The sequence below is a fragment of the Electrophorus electricus genome, chromosome 7 (genome assembly GCF_013358815.1).
Source record: "Electrophorus electricus isolate fEleEle1 chromosome 7, fEleEle1.pri, whole genome shotgun sequence".
NCBI lineage: Eukaryota > Metazoa > Chordata > Actinopteri > Gymnotiformes > Gymnotidae > Electrophorus > Electrophorus electricus.
This window is the reverse complement of record NC_049541.1, coordinates 10,380,972-10,399,318: the sequence shown is the minus strand read 5'-3', so window position 1 is coordinate 10,399,318 and position 18,347 is coordinate 10,380,972. Positions and strand designations below refer to the sequence as shown.

Sequence of the window (18,347 nt, the reverse complement as noted above, 5' to 3'; positions counted from 1 at the left end):
GTCCTGTGGGACGCTCGCGCTGCCCGGGTACCAAGCGCACGCACATGAGCGCGAGCTCTCTGCACGTAGAGCACGTCAAACACGCGCTGTTTGGTAACAATGCAACAGCCGTTTATTGTGGGTCTGAATTTGTCGAGCTGTATAACTTCCCTTATTAGGGTATTATGTGTAATGTTTCACTCCACCTACTGTGTTTCACATAAAATTTTGAAATGTTGAACTTGCCCAATATTACGAAATGAATTTAATTAAAATATTGTTTATTAATGAGTAATTATTTGGCTGATCACGAGGTGGTCAGATTGAAACATCGCCCATTCCACCTATTCAGAAATACACACATTACAGGCGATCACATATTATTTAAAAGGAATAACGTCTTTGTTAGACGTTGGTCGTTGTCGCTGTTCGTGCTTTTCCGCTGGTCGCCGGCGTCTACTTCGGTAATTTCCGCCGCTGTCGAACCCTCGCCGGTGTCTACTTCGGTAATTTCCGCCGCTGTGAGCCCCCGCACGGCGTTGTTTGGGAACAGTAGGAAGATGGCGCCTGCCCAGCTGTACTGCGTGTGCCGGCAGCCGTATGATGTTCACCGGTTCATGATTGAATGTGACATTTGTAAGGACTGGTTCCATGGCAGGTATGGATATTATACGTTCTTGACTGAAATAGCGCCAAATAGAAATGGTCGTGTTATTGAAATAAATCCGCAAAACCACACGGCGTCCCGTCAAGCGCTAGCTAGCGTTCAGAGGGTCTTTAAATCCTTTTAACCGTGGTGAGAGCTCGCCTAGCAAGTCAGCTAATAGCGACCTAGCTCTGCACCTGTTTGTTATACTGAGACATTTACGTGTCATGTTAATTGAAATATATAGCAGTTAACTGTATGCTAAAACATCCAGATACCCATTACCTACTAACATTTCTTGTAACTAAATTCAATAAGCCTTATGTTAGCTAGCAACGTAGCTCGGCTCTTAGCTAGTAAGTTAGCTTAGTAATGTTATGGCAGTTTACTGGGAGTCATAGCCAAGATGACTAAGCTAGATAACCAGTGTTGAATAATTCTGTTTATTTAGTCAGACAACCCAAATCCGCAAGCATATAGCGAGGATTGGCGCTTCTTAGCTGGCTATGGTTGGCGAGCCTACGTGCATTTAAAGGGAGCATCTGTTGTGGTTGGTTTCTGTCCATGTCAGTAGCTGGATAACCTAGGTTACTGTTTTTGTTTGTATTTCAGATGTTATATGTCTTCTGGTTTATTAATTAACGTAGGAAAATGTTCGTCACGTTTCTTCTGAAAACAACTATTCAACGCAATTCCTAACCAGACTAGTTAGCTGGAGTTGAGTGAATGTCTGTCCTGCTTTTCCTTGGCTGTTGTTGCACGTCGTGTCCTTGGTTTGTAAAAAGTTGGCTAACGTTAGTTTATTTGTTTTAGTTGCTGTGGTAAAATACTAAAGCTAGCGAGTGAACTACTCCAAGAGAGGGAAGAAAAGTCAAGGAGAGAACTATTGCGTTTGAGCGTTGTGTGGCTCCTAGTTTTTTGTTTTGGAGGGGGCCGTCATGCTTGTTCATGACTGTTCATGCCGTGTATAACCAGTTCTGCCATGCCGGTTTACACGTCCTGAGATGGTATAGCCTATTAACTGTGTTTTGTCTTATAAACTCGAAACTGTTTTGACAACCAAAGAGAGCAGTTTCTTCTTCATGATATGGACCTATGTCGTGCTCTTATGAAAACTTGAAGTAGCTGGAAGTTACCAGGGTGCAGAGTCGGAGTCATTAGCAAAAGAGGTGATCCTGCAAGAAGGGTGGCTGACTAACAGGGCCCTTTTTTTCATCACATCAAACCCCTGGATGTTGATGAATCCTAAACTGCACCAAATCAAAGAAGATGAATGAAATCTCTCATCTGAGATTTGAGTAGTGGCTCTCTTTGTGTCTCTTCCTCTCCACCGTGATCCTTTATGCTTCAGTGTAAGACTAGGCTCTTGCCCATTTGGAGCAGAGTCTAATTGGGAGGAGTTGCAAACGCAGTGATGGAGAAAGCAAGGCAACTTGGGTGATTCTGTCTGCCCTGCGTGTGTGTGGTAGAAATCTTATATAGGACCAGATAGAATCCACATACAGTTTTTCTGCCTTTTGGGTTTTGGGATTGATAATTTTTTATTATTATTATTTTCTTTTTTTAATTAAATAAATTATTTTGATAAATGTAAAACAAGCTATAGGCTTCAACATTATGCATCATCACCCTGATAAGCAAGGCTTTCTGATTTATTTGTGCCTAAATCCCAGTTCACGAAGTTCAGCAGTGATTAAAACCTCTCTTCTCAGAGAAACACATGATCACATCAAACATTTTTGCTTAAGAGTTGCTTTTTTATTTACTACACCTGTGTCGGGGTATGGAATGGATTTTGTTCGATGACGTGTTATTTTCAAAGCCACAGCGGTGCACTTTCTACAGCACAGACTTGACTAGAAGTGGCTAGAAGAATTGAACAGAGACTGAATTTAAAGTGTGCTTGTCTGTCTAATAGGAGAAATAGGAGAAGCTACAGTGAGCTTTGAGCAGACATTGGATTTCCTCTTGGCTCTTTTGTAGGAGTGGTGTTGTGATTGTCTTTTACCGCTCTTTTGAAGGAGGATTTTAGCGGTTTAACTTCAGCTGTTTGAACTCAGTGTGCTTTTTCAGGCCCACTCTTATAAAGACCAACTCTTATAAACAGAAATTGTGTTTCTGCATATTTCTTGTGGGTCCAGCCCTACAGTGTTGTTAGTATTTGGTGTCATGGGAATATTTAAGCCTACTCCGATCTGGGGCTTCAGGCCCCAAATGTCTTATGAGTGGCTTTGGTCCAGCTGCTGCCATCTGTAGAGTTGGGGTCAGCATGCAAGATATTAATTATCGGAAAAACAAAAAATGATATCAGAAAAATGATACCAGACTCATATAGATTAACTTTCATGTGTTCCATTACTCCAAAAGTCTGCACAAGTAGTGAAACACAGATAATACCCTAGTTTCTCTTAACTTTAATGGAAATCATAACCATTCAGAAATTAGAGCAGATAATACTTGACAACAGTAAGGGCAAGAAGAACCGGCTACACTAGAACTGTGTGTTTTGTGTTGCAGAGTAATGCAAGGGTGGATTTAAGAGACAGTGCCAGCTACAGTTCTCTCTGTCTTTCTCAGTCCCTTTAATCCCTCTGGATCCCTCTCCTCATCTTTTTCTCCATCTCTTAGACAGACCGAGTGGTTTGATTATACTGCAGTATTCCTTGGTCATGCTTTAAACATTATTGCAATATGAATTAAAAAAAAAACCTGAAGAATGTCGACACTGTTACCCTCTAGATGGGGCTAGCCTCTCTTGTTTTATCCAATATTTGTCGATAAATTGAAATGAATTAATTTTTTATTATTTTTTTAATTACCTTCTCTTGGTTACATCAGTGACTTGGGCCTGTTTATTGTTTCTCTCTTAGTTTTTCATATGGCCCAGTTCCTCTTTTTTTGTACAATAAATTAAATCTCTATCCATTCACACTTATCTGTGTTTTCTTACAGTTGCAGATTTTGAAGCATTTCAGGCATGTATTTGTTATTATGTAGTTTTGGTATTATTGTTTTGTTGGGTTTTTTTTGTCTAGCTTAGTGTTCTAGTTTTATGTGGTTTTGAACAAACTTAGGAAAACTTGTAGTTTTTAGGGTGAGCACATCTTTTTTTTGGAATTTACACTGGTGCGCCATTGTGGGCATTTCTTTGTGAGCAGATTTCTGGCACAGCATGTAAGACCTGCGAATGTTTTCGCATCTGTTGTGTCCATAGCAGTGTGGAATAGGAACAAAGTGTCACTACAGCAGGCCACAAAAGTCACGGAGTGCAGTGATGCTTCAGACAGACAACAGTATCTAAGCCCTCTGAAACATCAGTTATCGCCAGTATTAACGAGCATTCTGTAATATTGTAGCTATTAAAACATAATATATACTCCAATATATGGCGCGTTACACAACAAATAATAACAAATAGACTCCAAATGATTAATACAGCCGCAAGGCCAGTAAAGGACATCTTACAGTGACCTCTTCTTCAGCTTTCTCACATGGCCTTCTGGCTGACTTGGTCCAGAACATGATCACCCGGTCCTTCCTCTAATGCTTCCTCTTCAGGGCCTCGGGGGCAGGATGTGGAGTAGGAGCATAAGTGAGTCATCCGCGGATGCAGTGTCCTTACATAAGTGCCGATGGGGCTGCGGGAGCTCAACAGTCCGAGGGTTGGGCTGTCAGAAGGGCTGTGCTGTGGCTCCGGTGCTTGTGAACACAGCCCTGGTTAATGTCTCTCTTCTCATGCCATTCTGCTGCCGGCAGTGGCAGTGTGCTGCTACAATGACACTTGGGGGACTTTGGGCAGAACGTGCACCTTAATGGCACGATGCAAATGATGGGGCAGTAATTTTCTGGATGATTGACCGTCTAACCCAAAAAAATTCGTCCTGTCTCATGACTCATCCATTTGCTGTCTTTTTCAGCTCCATTTTGGTGATGCCAAGACTTCTGCTTTGATTAATCGCTTGTTTTAGAGAGAGAGGGTGTGTGTGTTTGGGGGGGGGGGGGGAAGCTGACAAGGCAACTCTTTACCAAACACTGTAGCACGTCATCAAGCCTCCCACCCATTAAACAAGGGAGAAACTGACAAGATTAAGGTTTTGATGCTAGTGTTTCCACAGTAGCAACTTGTGTCCATTTGATTTGTTTTAATTATTTAGTGTAGGGGGGGTTGTTAGGTAGTTTTAAATTTCCTTTCAGAAATGTAACAGTACATTAGAGAGGTATTTTTTATCATGCTCTATATATAATTTTCTAAAGCTTTTTCACGCATGTCTGGCGTACTATGATTGATGAGCCTTCATTGTAATCCAGACTTTAAGGGCTGGGTTCCTTCTTATGGACTAAGTCTAGTCTTTAGCCTTTTGAATCCTGATTTAGGACTAGTCCTGGTCCAGGAAACTGACCCTCAGAATATGATGTGTGAACAGTGGGGGATGTAGTGAGCCTACAAAACAGCATATACTGAACTCTTAGCTAGGTGTTGTTGGTGAATAGTGTTCGTTTTATTAACATGGAAAGCAGGCCACAAACTGCCACAGGAGTTTGTGTTATGTGGAGGAGCTCTGAGCACAGGTCTTTGGGCTGTAGTAAATCTCTCTGTGTAAATCTGACAGAACATGAAGCCATCTGATCACACACACCTCTGGCATGAACCACGAGAGACTGTGTGTAGGTTTCCCAATGTGTACATGTGCGCGTGGGTGTGTGCGCGTGGGTGTGCGCGCGTGTGTGTTTCAGAGTACGAGAGAGGAGAGAGAGTTAAAGGTTGCATGTGGTTGTAGTGGGATGGGTTACAGACCATAACTCATGACTGTGGCACAACGACAGAAGTGTCCTCATCAAGCGATGCATCAGTGAGTGAGTGGGTGGCATTGTGGTTTTTAGGTTAAGAGTGCATAATTAGAATTGATCTGGTAAGGAGCAATAGTTCACAAAGTTTAGTATGACTCAGTTTCAACCTATATTATCAGAGCTTTTCTTACTCATTGATATAGTTAAACTATTCTCAATAACATCCATACATAATCCCACCTACTGTGTGTGTGTGTGTGTGTGTGTGTGTGTTGCAGCTGTGTTCAAGTGGAAGAGCACCATGCCGCTGATATCGACCTCTACCACTGCCCTAACTGTCAGCCCATCCATGGACCCTCACTCAGTAAGTCTGTGGGAAAGTACATGTGGCTTGTTTATGTAGTGGCATGGGATTTAGTGGGGCTGTGGGTGGGTATAGGAGGGGTTGGTAAGAATCTATCCAAAGTTCTTCTTTTTCTGCCCGTCTCATTCTTTCATTTTCTCTGTCCCAGTGAAGAAGCGTAATAACTGGCATCGGCATGACTACACAGAGGTGGACGATGGCACTCGGCCAGTGCAGGCCGGCACCGCCATCTTCATCCAACAGCTCCAGGACAGGAGCTTCCCCAGGTACAGACACCTCGCCTAACTGCCACAGAATTAGACACCTCAGCCCACTCTGTCTCCAGGCGAATGTTTCTAGCAAAAGGCTCCTGAAAAGTGGAAATTGGATTGTGGCAAATGAGTGAACAATTTGGTGTGGGTGTGTAAAGGTAGTGCAGAGAGTAGTGCACTTGTAGTGCACTCTTAATTGGAGCAGTCAGTTACAGAGCTCTTCTTAAAGTTACTAAGGAGACGGAGTGACATAGTAAGTGAATACTTGGTAACTGTGCACCTGTAGTGTAACTTCTTCAAGCTCCATGTTTGATGATATCGTAAACGAGTGCTTGGGAATGCTGCTCCTCCGGTGTAATCGAGCTCTGCACGATGCATCTACATGTAGGTGTAGTGGTAAGCTGATTGAACGTGTCTGCGGAGAGGTGCATTCATGAGCTGCCGCCTCTCTCTGTGCTGCTGCAGCGCTGATGTGGTCATCGTACCTATGCAAGGCAGTCACGTAACCCAGCACTACCTGGAAACAGAAGGGTTCCACTACCCCATCATGGTGCCTGACCTTGACGGCCTGGGACTCAAATTACCACCGCCGTCCTTCTCCGTCAGAGATGTGGAGCAGTATGTAGGTAAGTGCAAGCAAGAATGGAACAGCTGCGGTTTCCACTCTCCACATATTCTGCAATTCCTCCGGCCCGGTTCCACTCCGGGATTTCTATATACTGCTCTCCACTTGCTCATAGGGGACCGACCTGTTTAACTTCCACTTCATTGTAAACTTCGCGTCTATGAAAATAATCTAGAATGCACGTCTGTCTTTCAATGCCCGTAAGACAAATGTGATTAACAACTGCAAACGCATGCTTAATTAACAACTGTTAACCAAATGTTAAACAAACCCGAAACCGCTTTGAATGAATAATGCAGTGAAACAACAGAGTCTTATTCAGGCTCGTTACATGTAAACACTCATTTGTTTCTGTGCAGGTCTTAAAATAAGCAATACAGGTTCTTATGTTCAAGTTAGTTGTATAAGAGCACCAACATCACTGAAACAGAGATCACTATCAGTGCTGCAGTCACTCACCAAATTCAAACAAGCATTGTTTTACAGTATAGTATCTGAATAAAACCAGTTTATAAAAACAAGTAAATAAAATTACTCTCTGGTACAACAAAATGGTTCTGTTTAAAAGGTCATCCATGCGGTATAAGCGTATGAGGTTTGTCGCATGTTATTTCGATGTGGAGCTGTTGGGAGCTGCAGGGCCTCAGGTTTCTTGCTGTGGTGAGTGAATGGGTCTGCTGCCTGCCTCCTGCAGCTGCGTAGCCTCTCGTCTCCTTTAAAGATCTATGACATCTCCTCTCATGTTCCAGAGCCCACAGCAGGGCTCATCTATTAGAAAGCTCACACTCCCCACTCACGCACTGATGAGCTTTAAGCCATGGGCTTGTTTTATTGCTAAAGGAGGTGTGTGTGTGTGTGTGTGTGTGTCTGTCTGTGTCTCCACTCCAGAGATCATATTACGCACTGGTGGTTGAGTAAAAACAATAGGCCAGGCACTCCCTCTCCCCTCTGTGAATGTCAAGAAAAGAACCAGACAGCTGTGAACTGTGCCCCCTACTCCTGCTCCACTCTCCACCCCCTTCACTTGTGGACACACACACACACACACACACACACACCCAAATGCTAAGTGTTATTCATGTGGGTTTTTTGTGGGGGTTTTTTTTTGTTTGTTTGTTTGTTTTAAGCTGTATATCAGCAATGCAAATGCACATGTCTGCTCTTTTGTCTAATTCAGGGCTTTTAAAACTGCTGAAACCTCTAAGAAGCTTGAAACCACTCAGGATTTAGAAAATATAACTAGAGTAGGTTTGTAGGCAGGTGCGTAAATCTGGATCTGCACCTTCCCCCCCTTTGTGTGTGTGTGTGTGTGTGTGTGTGTGTGTGTGTGTGTGTGTGTGTGTCTTGTGTCCAGCTGTTCTCTATCATTAGGCTCAGGCCAGCTGTGGGTGTGTGTAGGAGGGGTGATGATCTTTTTCTAACAGCTGTCCTGTTTTGTTTCCGCTTCTCTCTGGCAGTTTGTGGTTAACCAGTGACATGTCTTGCAGACATAAGTGTGAATATGCTGAATCTATTTAGCACGATTGTTTGGGGTTATCATGTATATAGGTTAATATGGTTATGCCACCTCTTTGTACTTTAGTTCAGAAATACTTGATTTTGGCTGTAACACGCACCGCCCCCCCAACCGCACACAGGTGGAGACAAAGTCGTTGACGTGATTGATGTTGCCAGACAAGCAGACAGCAAGATGAAACTGGGCGAGTTTGTGAAGTACTACTACCAGCCTGCACGACCCAAAGTGCTCAACTTAATCAGCCTGGAGTTCTCTGATACGAAGTACGTCACTCTGCCTCTCTCAAGTCTTACTAGCTCGCCAAAGAAATCTCATCCTCACTTAAATGTAGCATTTTCTGCCTCTCTGTCAACAATGGAGGCAGTGGACACGTGACTAGATGATGATCTTGGTAAGGAATTAAAGAGACCACTTTGGTTCTAGTTCATGGACAACCAATAAAGCAGGGAGTTTAATAAAAATAGACAGTGCATGTATGCATTAATTTAGATTTAGGTTAACTTGAAAATATTTGTGTATGTTATTTAATATCAATGCATTTGAGTCTTACTTATAAACATATTCACATTTAGTTCATGCTACACATAAGAGTAATTTTAAAAAGCAATTATACAAAGCAGTATTTAATCTTAATGAATTTTAACATTTAATAAGCATTTATAACTTATTTTTTTTCCTTTTACGGAGCAGGATGGCAGACCTGGTGGAGGTGCCAGAGATTGCTCGCAAACTGTCCTGGGTGGAGAACTACTGGCCAGATGACTCCTTCTTCCCCAAACCATTTGTGCAGAAGTACTGCCTGATGGGTGTGAAAGACAGCTACACAGACTTCCACATCGACTTTGGTGGCACCTCTGTTTGGTACCATGTGCTCTGGGTGAGAGCGTGCACCCACAGTGACCGCCACTCTGAAAACAAATGTTTATGTTTGAAATTTGCGTTGTGTTATTTGGGTTGAGGTGACCATCATTCAGGGAAGAAATGATGAAGTTTTAGTACTTAATTTTACTGGAGCATATTTGCAAACAAGTGGTTTGCTTTAATCCTCATGGTCTAGTTGTTGGTCTACTTTAAGGAAAGATTCTTTTACCCAAAGTTTCTGGATTGCAAAGGCAAAAAAGGTTACATTATTTTGAGTTTTGAATTTTTATTTGAATTTCAACAGGATGAAACAACATTTTTCCAAGTTAACAATTATTTTATTGTCGTACAGGGAGAGAAAGTTTTCTACTTGATTAAGCCAACTAAGGCTAACCTCGCACTGTATGAGTCGTGGAGTTCATCGGCCAATCAGAGCGAAGTTTTCTTTGGGGAGAAAGTGGACAAGTGCTACAAGTGTGTGGTGAAGCAGGGCACCACCATACTGCTCCCTACAGGTGAGAATCTGCTCCTGCACCTGGCTGTGGTTAAGATATTCACTTTGACATAGTTCACCTTCACTCAAAACAGCCACTGCAATTCCACATAACTCAGAGCTCTGCTGATGATGTAATTATGGTCTCTAGTCATCTTTAAGGCAGTGTTAACACTGTATGCTTTTTCTTGCCAACTCAGGCACCCTTTTCTAATTATTTTCGATGGGAACAACGTGTTTTGCGGGCTGTTTCTCTGCACAGCATGCCTCACTTTTTATGAGTCCTGGGTGCCTGCCAGCACTCCAGGCATCCCAAACTGGCAAAAGTTCAGCTCAAAGCAATCAAGTAACCTATGTCATACATGTTTTTATGTGCAAACCAATCAGAATAATTTGATAATGGGACATCAGTGATGGCTGTAACCATGTACCAGAGACTCCAGATTATCCTGAACATTAATAATCCTGATTTTCTTTTTGTTTTGTTTTTTGGTTGTTTTTTTAAAAAAACGATTTTTTTCTTATTAGTATGACCCATGATTTGTCAGATGAATGTTCTGTAGGTTATAATTAGCAAGCAAGTAATGTAAAAAAGCAAGCAAGTAAAAACACAGCTGACTAACAGTTATGGCACTATCACTGCTTGGCTACAAAGCATCGTACACTCAGAGCCAGCCTTTAAACAACACAGCGTGAACACCCAGGAGTAAAAAAAGACAGGGCAGACTTCCTGACTGCGTGCACTGAAACACTTACAGAGAGAGATGCCTTGCATTTACCAGCAGTGAAACACAACTGCGAATTCAAGACTCGCACAAAGGGGTAAATCGGTGCTGAGCGTGTCCAGGACCCTCTTTGATTCATCACCAGGAGTCATTGCCTGTAATGTTAATTGTAGGTCATGTGTCATGCCATGACACCTATGGCAGCCATTACACTTATGACATGTACGTGTAAAATCTAGAAAGAATTCAAAGTCTTGAAAGAACACCAATCGGTAGGCCGGGCAGTTTTCAAGGGAATTTGATTTATTGAAATTGGAACCCCAAAACATGCATATGGTAAATAAATGGTGAGTTTGATGTCTGGGGGTGGCTGGATCAGCAAAACGACGAAACCAAGTGGAGTGGGCTTTGACCAGCGTTTTTAATTCCGTAAGTACACTAAAGAGAAATCCAGAGATGAAGCCACGAGTTCTTTGGTCTCGACTCCTCCCCACATTGCTGCCTGCAGCCCTGGTTCAGCTCGCCTTGGAATACACAGCCCAGGTGCTCGCACGGAAAAATGCCACGTGCCAGAGTGTGTAGAGGGGAAAATAATTTGAGGAGTTTCCCAGATTGACTGCCAGGAAAATTAAGCCTTCGCATTTTTTACACCAGTGCAACTCTGCTTCGACAGGAAGCTGTTGCCAGGCAACAATGTAAACACAAGCACAACACTGCATACACTGTAGCACAGAAAAGAATGCGATTAAAAATCCTCTCTGCCATTTTATGTACCAGAACTACAATACAGACTCAGCACTGGTAAAGAGTCCCTGTGGTAGGAACTGCCTTGCAGGACACAGAATCACTCATCCGTGTGGGGTGTGTGCCCCTAGCCTGGTTTCTGTCACAAGTAGCAACATCACCTCTGACAGATCGGATATCCATCACTGTGTCTGCACTCAGCCTAATACACATTTCAGCCAGACAGTGAGGCGGATGTCATGTCCGTGGCACTGGTAGTGTTCCACGCCGCCATTCTGTTTATTTACGGTGACTCTGCTGCCCTCTGCAGGTTGGATCCATGCAGTGCTCACCTCTCAGGATTGCATGGCATTCGGAGGGAACTTCTTGCACAACTTAAACATAGGCATGCAGCTCAGGTAAATTTTCTGTATTTCATTCATTTCCTTTCGAATTTATTTTAGAAGAAAATAATTTTTTTGGACTAGTAACATGTTGGACCTGGTCTAGACTGGTTGCACAGTATGTGAACTCCTCTCCACTTTCAGGTGTTATGAGATGGAGAGAAGGCTAAAGACTCCAGATCTCTTTAAGTTCCCCTACTTTGAGGCCATTTCTTGGTATGTGGCAAAAAACCTTCTAGAAACACTAAAAGGTGAGAGACAGGGAATACACTGCATCTTTGAAGGCTACATGAGTCTGTGTGTGTCATATTGGTAGATGAGACTGTTATAACTTTTGCTTCGATCTTGGCAGAGTTGCGAGAGGACAAGTGCCAGCCGCAGGCACATCTGGTGGAAGGAGTGAAGGCTTTAATCTCTGCACTGAAGACCTGGCTAAGGAGGGAGGTAAGACATCCACACTGCCTCCATGAGTCTGGAGAAAATGCACCACTTGGAATACAAGGCTCTGCTAGCAGAATAAGAGCAACAGCCTCACCTCACTTGCATTCCACTGGTTTTCAGTCTACTGCACTACCATGTAACCTGATGAGCTGAACGAGGTGCTCACTGTCATCTCCACCTTACTCTCTGTTTTTCACTCCTTATTTCCCTCTTTCACCTCTACCAAGTTAACTGAACCAACAAGCGAGGTTCCAGATAACATCAGACCCAGCCTTCTCATTAAAGAGCTGACCAAGGAGATCCGCCTCTTGGAGGTAGGACAAAATCACCGTCACCCTGAACACCGGGGGTGTGTGTGTGTGTGTGTGTTTTGGCATTTTTGAAGTAGTGAGTGACTCTAACGCGAACTGAATAATGTGGATATTGTTTGTTTCATTATCTTGTTATGTCCTAAAAGGAAGTTTTAAAAGGGCATCTTGGGTTTTTTAACTAAATAAAAAATAGTTTCAGAGCTTGACGTCCTCTGTCCAGCAGTTACTGGTGAGTTGACAACATGTCATCCACAGGAGGACCCAAGCAGGCCGGTGAAATCTCAGGGAATCACAGAGTCTCCACCCCCACGCTCCTCCCTGGAGAGGAGGAGGCAGGTTCGTCGGGTGGCTCGACGGCTCCACCGTCATCATCATCATCATCATCATCATCACCACCATCATCATCATCATCGTCATCATCATCATCAGCATAGTCACAAATTGCCGTCGAACCTGGACATCCTGGAGCTCCATACCCGAGAGGTGCTCAGGCGGCTGGAGGTCGGCCCTCTGGAAGAGGTGAGAGCAGCATGCTGCTTTGCAGCGTATGGTCTGAAAAACCAGCTCAGTACATTGTGCTTACATTGTGCTTACATTGTAATGCAGTTCTGTGCACTGCTATTCTGTGTGCTGGCTTTAGATTTCTTTTAAGGAACACTGCAACCCTCACATGCTACATTTACCATGATCCATAGAGCCGCTATTTTGAAAGATGCATCTCTCAAGATGCATCCTATCTTTGTGCTTTTGTTTAGTTGTCGCTTATAAAGAGTAGGCCGCATGAGAACCACATGGTGGATTCTTGTGAAGAACTGACATCTTGTAGAGTTCTGATGCAACATGGGCATCTTTTGACAAAATGAATATTGTAGCCTTCTGTGCTCAACTTTGAAATGTATCTCTGCATGGCAAGAAATTTGCAGGAACAATGTTAGGTGTCACTGTTCGGAATAATGTGGGTTCTTTTTCTTCTTGAATCTCAGCAGGACTCTGACTTCAGCGCCAGAGTGAATGGAAAATTTAAGAAAATCTTTGCACCATCTGCAGTAACTGTAAAGAAGGGAAGTCCTGACAACGCCCTGCGGCTGGTGCTATGTAACGGCCGGATCATGCGGTAAGATTATGCCTGTCTTTATTTTTAATTTTTCTGCATTTTTATCCAAAGCGAGTTACAATTATCCCTGAATACAACTCAAACAATTGAGGGTTAAGGGCCTTCCTCGGGGGCCCAACAGTGGCTACGTGGTAGTGGTGGGACTTGTACCGGCAACCATCACTAGTCGAGTACCTCAAAGGCTGAACTTTCTGATCATGACTCAAGCACCCAGCAGGTGTCTGTGCGCATGCCGACTTAAGCGCAGAGTGAGTAAAGGACAGTAAAATGTCCTAAAAATGTATTCAGTGGCATTTTCTTTTACAATAAAAACATCAGATGTTTTATCCACAGTGCGCAGTACTAGACCTTCTGTTGCACCATGTTAGCTGTTAGCTGTTTCTTCCAGTTTGAATTAAAACTGCATCCCTTTAGTCTGAACAAGGTGTAACGGCTTACAAACAAGCAGCCTTTATTTAGAGTCCTGCATGAGAGTACCAGCTTTGAATATTGTTAAAAAGGAACATCGTAAAGCACAAATTAAACAGCACACCTGGGCAGCATTTATTATGCCTGCACTTTCATACAAACAGAAATGACTTTTCATTGAAGTGAATTCTCTGTGTTGATGGAGCAATTGATACTTTGCTCTTGGGCATGTTTCTGTTATTCCTGTTTGGGACTTAAATACCGTGTGTGTGTGTGTTTACATGCGTGTGTGTGTGTGTGTGTGTGTGTGTGTGTGTGTGTGTACATGCATGTGTGCGTGTGTGTGTGTGTGTGTGTGTGTTTACATGCATGTGTGCGTGTGTGTGTGTGTGTGTGTGTGTTTACATGCATGCATGTGTGCGTGTGTGTGTGTGTGTGTGTTTACATGCATGTGTGCGTGCGTGTGTGTGTGTGTTTACATGCGTGTGTGTATGCTTGCTTCCTTTTCTCAGAGAGAGACGACGGCTTGCCAGTGGATTGCTGAAGCGTGAGCAAGACAAAGCATTGCCATGCCAACAGGTCAAGACAGAAAAGGCATCGCCATGTCAACAACAGAAAGTGAAAATGGAGAGCATGGAGGCTGGGTTATGGATGCAGGACACTATGGGACAGGAGAGAGCAACCAATCACCGTGAGTCACTTTGGCTCATTCTTGATGCACTGTCTGGCCAAGTATCAAATAGGCTCTAGGCAGTTGAATAGGGAGCCATCTCTATAATTCAGACACAGATTTTAATGTTCTTGCAAGCTCCTGATATTATAAACCTAGGAAACCAGTCTGTTACAGGGAAAAGGGCACTGTTGTGATGTAGCTGAGATCAGAATAATACTGTTAGAAACATACTGATCTCATCATTTTGCATCAGTCCTCTGTGCTGCAGTGAAGTAAAGCACTTAGCTATTCTCTTACATCAAGCTTTGTATGTTCATATAGTTGAGATTATTTTGAGATTATTAATAGTTTCATAGTGCTTCACTTTGAGATCAGTCAGAAATGTTTGCCAAGTTTGGAATTTGTAGTCTCAAATGGAGAAAGTAGCCTGATCATTAATCCCATCCATGACTGGCAATAGGTGAATCCATCTTGAGCTGGGCCCTGGTCAACTGTTAAATTACAATTTTGATCAATAAGCAGTTTCTTTACTCACATTGGCTGTAATTGTTGCTGTGTTCTAAACATTTTTGATTTAGCATCATCAAAGGCACAAATTTTCATCTTTTGCATGCAAGCAGGACTCAGGACAGAACACGCAGACTCAGATCTGGAGTCGGGTAGCGAGAAGGCAGCCAGTGTGGAGGTACAGTGAAACATACTGCATCATAAGGCCAAGCTGTTCAGGGCCCCTGTGTTGTTTTAGAGTTGCTTTTTAAAAATGGTTAAAATTGATATATTAACACGTTTCATGCTGTCTTTCCCTTTGTCCGTCTTCCTCTCTCTTCCTCATTCTCTCTGAAGACTTCTTCCTCAGACTCAGGAAGCTCTGAGGATGAGGTGCAGAGTGTGAAACAGAGAAGGAAGGGCTCAGGGAGCCATGTGGCTGGTCACACAAGGCATGGCCAGAATCACAAACCACTTAAACGGTACCATGCCCAGAGTGCACCACACACACTACAGTATTCGCACAGAAATGTAAAACGTCTTTAAGGATTCTAACATAACAAAGGTTATACTGTGGAAACAAAAGATAAGATTAAACTAAGATTTAGTGTCCGTTGTGTTTTATAAAGGTTTTATGAAAGGAAAAGAACTGATGAGTTCAATGATCCATTACGAATGTACAACATTGTAGAAACTTCTCAGCAATCACAACAGACCACCTTAGCATTAGAGTTTGTTGATGTGTTCTGGGCTTTAGCTAGCTGCTATCTCTAAAAGGTTTTTGTGCCCCTAGTGAATGCCCTACCTCACCCAGCACTGAGAAGACCCTCCAAGACATGCTGTCTTTGACTGGGCTGATGTGCCAGCAGACACCAGAGGAGGGCACTGTGTCTCAGGAGGCCTGGTGGTCCACTCAAGCCCCCCAGGTGGGAAGCCCAGGAGAGGAGCACCTGTACAGGGACAGCTCGCTCTCCCCTCTGCTCCATCCCACCAAGCGACAGACCCATAACCCCAGTCCCATCAGTAACCAGGCCACTAAAGGTAAGGGGCCTACAAGACAATGGGTGGGTGGGTCTATGAGACAATTCTGAATATCCTTTTGAAAGTAAACCCATTCCAACTTAACTCACTGTGACTATGACCGTTTTACATTAGCACGTGTGAAACATTTTTGTTTTTTGGTCTATACATTCAGGGACAATGATTTTCGATGATGATTATTATTATGATTAATTTATTTCAATGCATATTTAAACAACCTTTATTCACACTGCATACTTTTACACTGTGTGAACTGTTGCAGGAAAACGTCCTAAGAAAGGAATGGCGACCGCTAAGCAGAGGCTCGGCAAGCTTCTAAAAATGGGCAGTCACACACGTCTACTTGTGTAAAATGAGGAAGAATCAGAGCGCATGCGCACGCGCACACACACACACACACACACACACACACACAGCACTCTTATTGTACATGTCTAAGCAACATGGTATGTTAGACGGCGCTAGCATGCTGCTGCTTCTCAGCTCACATGAAGCAAAGGAAAAATTACAGAACACATCCTCAAAAATAAAAAAGTGCAGGGAAATTTTAATCAACCTTGAAACAGAAAAGAAAAAAAAAGCCAAAAGTTTCTGGATGGGACTTTGAGCAAGAGGCTGTGTAAAAATAGAGGCCATCTCTGCTGTATTTACGCACACACAGGCTGTTTTTACCATGGATGGACACAAAGATGGCCTCAGTGTTGCTTCTCTGGGGCTTGGCAAAAGCTGTTGATTTGTTCAGCTTTTTTGCCAGTCCTGCAGGTGTAAACCCACCTTTTGTAAATTTGTTTTTACCGTTCAGCTTGGCCAGATCCTTCCCCGCCCCTCTCCTACCTCCACAAAGATGTGTAGCATGTGAAAATGGTGCTTTTGGGTCAAGGGTGGCTTTGGTGTTTTATCTCAGTGCTTGATAGCCTTGTTATAATCTCCTCTTTGTCTCCCTCTCTCCTTTTGATAGTTAATTGCCTTCATCCTCTTTAGCTGTTATGTTTTTTTGGCTGGGAATGCTGAGGTTAGAAGACTGAGGGCTAGTATGGACACAAAATAAGTGATTTCAGTGGATGATCCCTGATTGCAAATATTGTCCAACACCAAACCTTAATCTCTGTGTGGAAAACCAGCCTCGAAGTGTCTGAACGGTGCTGAACATTGCGTAGGCCGTCCACCATCCAGTCGCACAAAGCAATAATTGTTCAGTATTGAATGGTTGATTTTGAGTTTCTTTATTGTCTATAAGCAGCACTCCGACAAAGCTCGCATGGCAAATAAGATCAACAGACATCGTTTCCATTCATTAACACACAACAATAATTTGACACTGCTTTTGTTTTCTCTGACAGCTAATTGAGTTACTTGCATTGTCCATGTGTTTCCATTGGTAGCCAACAATAAGAAATGGAGAGGGCCAAAGCACAGTGCTATTGCAACACTGGTCTTAAAAACGGCCAGTTTGGCACCACTTTGTGGCCAGACTGGATATTTGTAACAGGCAGCTTTAGAGATGCTGAGCTGTGGACTGCAAGGAGTGAGAGTGTCATTTTGTAAGAGCATCAAAGCTCAGGGAGAAATGACAGTTTGTGTCCTGCCTAATTTGTGTTGCTCTTTTTCAGTGTATATTTTAAATGTAATGTGGTTTTTGTAATGTTTTCTGTTGGCTGTTAACTTATTAATTTCTAAGAAATGAAAATTTTTAAATTACATTTATGCTTCCTCCTATAAGGTTTGTTTTCCCTTTTTGCAAAAATAATTTCTGTAAATATGTGAAAATTAGAATGAAAGAGCAAAGATTTTTTGTAAGCAATGACTTGATGCATTTTCATAGATTTGGTAGTAATCATGGTTGTTTTAGCTAAAAATTAAAATTTAATTTGACTTATTTACATAAGAACCCTTCCAACATGTCCAGAGTCTGAATTGCACTGTATACTTAATGAAATGTTCATTTGAAATGTCTGTAGTGCCTGTTCTGTGCTTACACCATTAAGAATAGCAAAAAAGAATAGCTGTAAGACAGGCTTTCCACAATGACCGGCCGCGTGAACAGGACTGTCTCGGACTGAAGACAAGTGTTTCTCAGGGAACAAGCGATGCAAGCATTCTGTCAAGTGTGTCTCCTGTGCGCGTGTAGTAGGTTCTGGTTAAATTACTGGGTACCCCATTTTCTAATGTGGTTATGCACATTCTTCAATTTGCAGTACGAGTTTCACTTACCCATAAAATCAAACTAACCTAATTTAGATAAAAGACAAATTATCAAGCATTCCATGAATCGGGCCTTGAAGTCTTTAACAGAAAATGCACAGAAAGGTGCACAGCAAGACAGTCCCAGGGTATGGATCTAGAATCACTGATTTAACTGGACCTTCTCAAGCCAATTCCCATTCGTTTATTGGGATGGTAAATAGTTCAAGATCAGATAGGTACTGTCCACCCAGATTTGTTCCAACTGCTTCGATTTGACAAAAAATGTAAACTGAGAAGTGATGATTCCTGAAACT

The 18,347-nt window shown here is 42.8% G+C and overlaps 1 protein-coding gene across 3 annotated transcripts; it reads left to right on the top strand.

Annotated features, from left to right (window-relative positions):
* Positions 1-539: 539 nt before the first annotated feature.
* Positions 540-17,853, top strand: kdm7aa (lysine (K)-specific demethylase 7Aa). Of its 3 annotated transcripts, none has more exons than XM_026997336.2 (18): positions 540-637; positions 5,692-5,777; positions 5,926-6,043; positions 6,494-6,654; positions 8,291-8,432; positions 8,860-9,046; positions 9,383-9,545; positions 11,303-11,390; positions 11,520-11,626; positions 11,728-11,819; positions 12,044-12,130; positions 12,383-12,646; positions 13,114-13,241; positions 14,162-14,340; positions 14,943-15,007; positions 15,166-15,290; positions 15,602-15,849; positions 16,112-17,853. In XM_026997336.2, exons 1-18 carry the CDS (start codon positions 540-542, stop codon positions 16,198-16,200), a joined length of 2,427 nt encoding a protein of 808 aa, XP_026853137.2. In that variant the 3' UTR covers positions 16,201-17,853. The 3 variants fall into 3 exon arrangements, with proteins under 3 accessions (XP_026853137.2, XP_026853130.2, XP_026853142.2); XM_026997329.2 differs by having other exon boundaries at positions 13,111-13,241; XM_026997341.2 differs by lacking the exon at positions 540-637 and adding an exon at positions 5,392-5,475 and having other exon boundaries at positions 13,111-13,241.
* The last annotated feature ends 494 nt before the right edge of the window (positions 17,854-18,347 follow it).

Coding starts and splice junctions, on each gene's coding strand:
- kdm7aa (XM_026997329.2), top strand. CDS start 540: ATGGCGCCTGCCCAGCTGTACTGCGTGTGCCGGCAGCCGTATGATGTT. Junction 11,627..11,727: donor CCTTCTAGAAACACTAAAAG/GTGAGAGACAGG, acceptor CGATCTTGGCAG/AGTTGCGAGAGGACAAGTGC. Junction 15,008..15,165: donor AGAAGGCAGCCAGTGTGGAG/GTACAGTGAAAC, acceptor TTCTCTCTGAAG/ACTTCTTCCTCAGACTCAGG.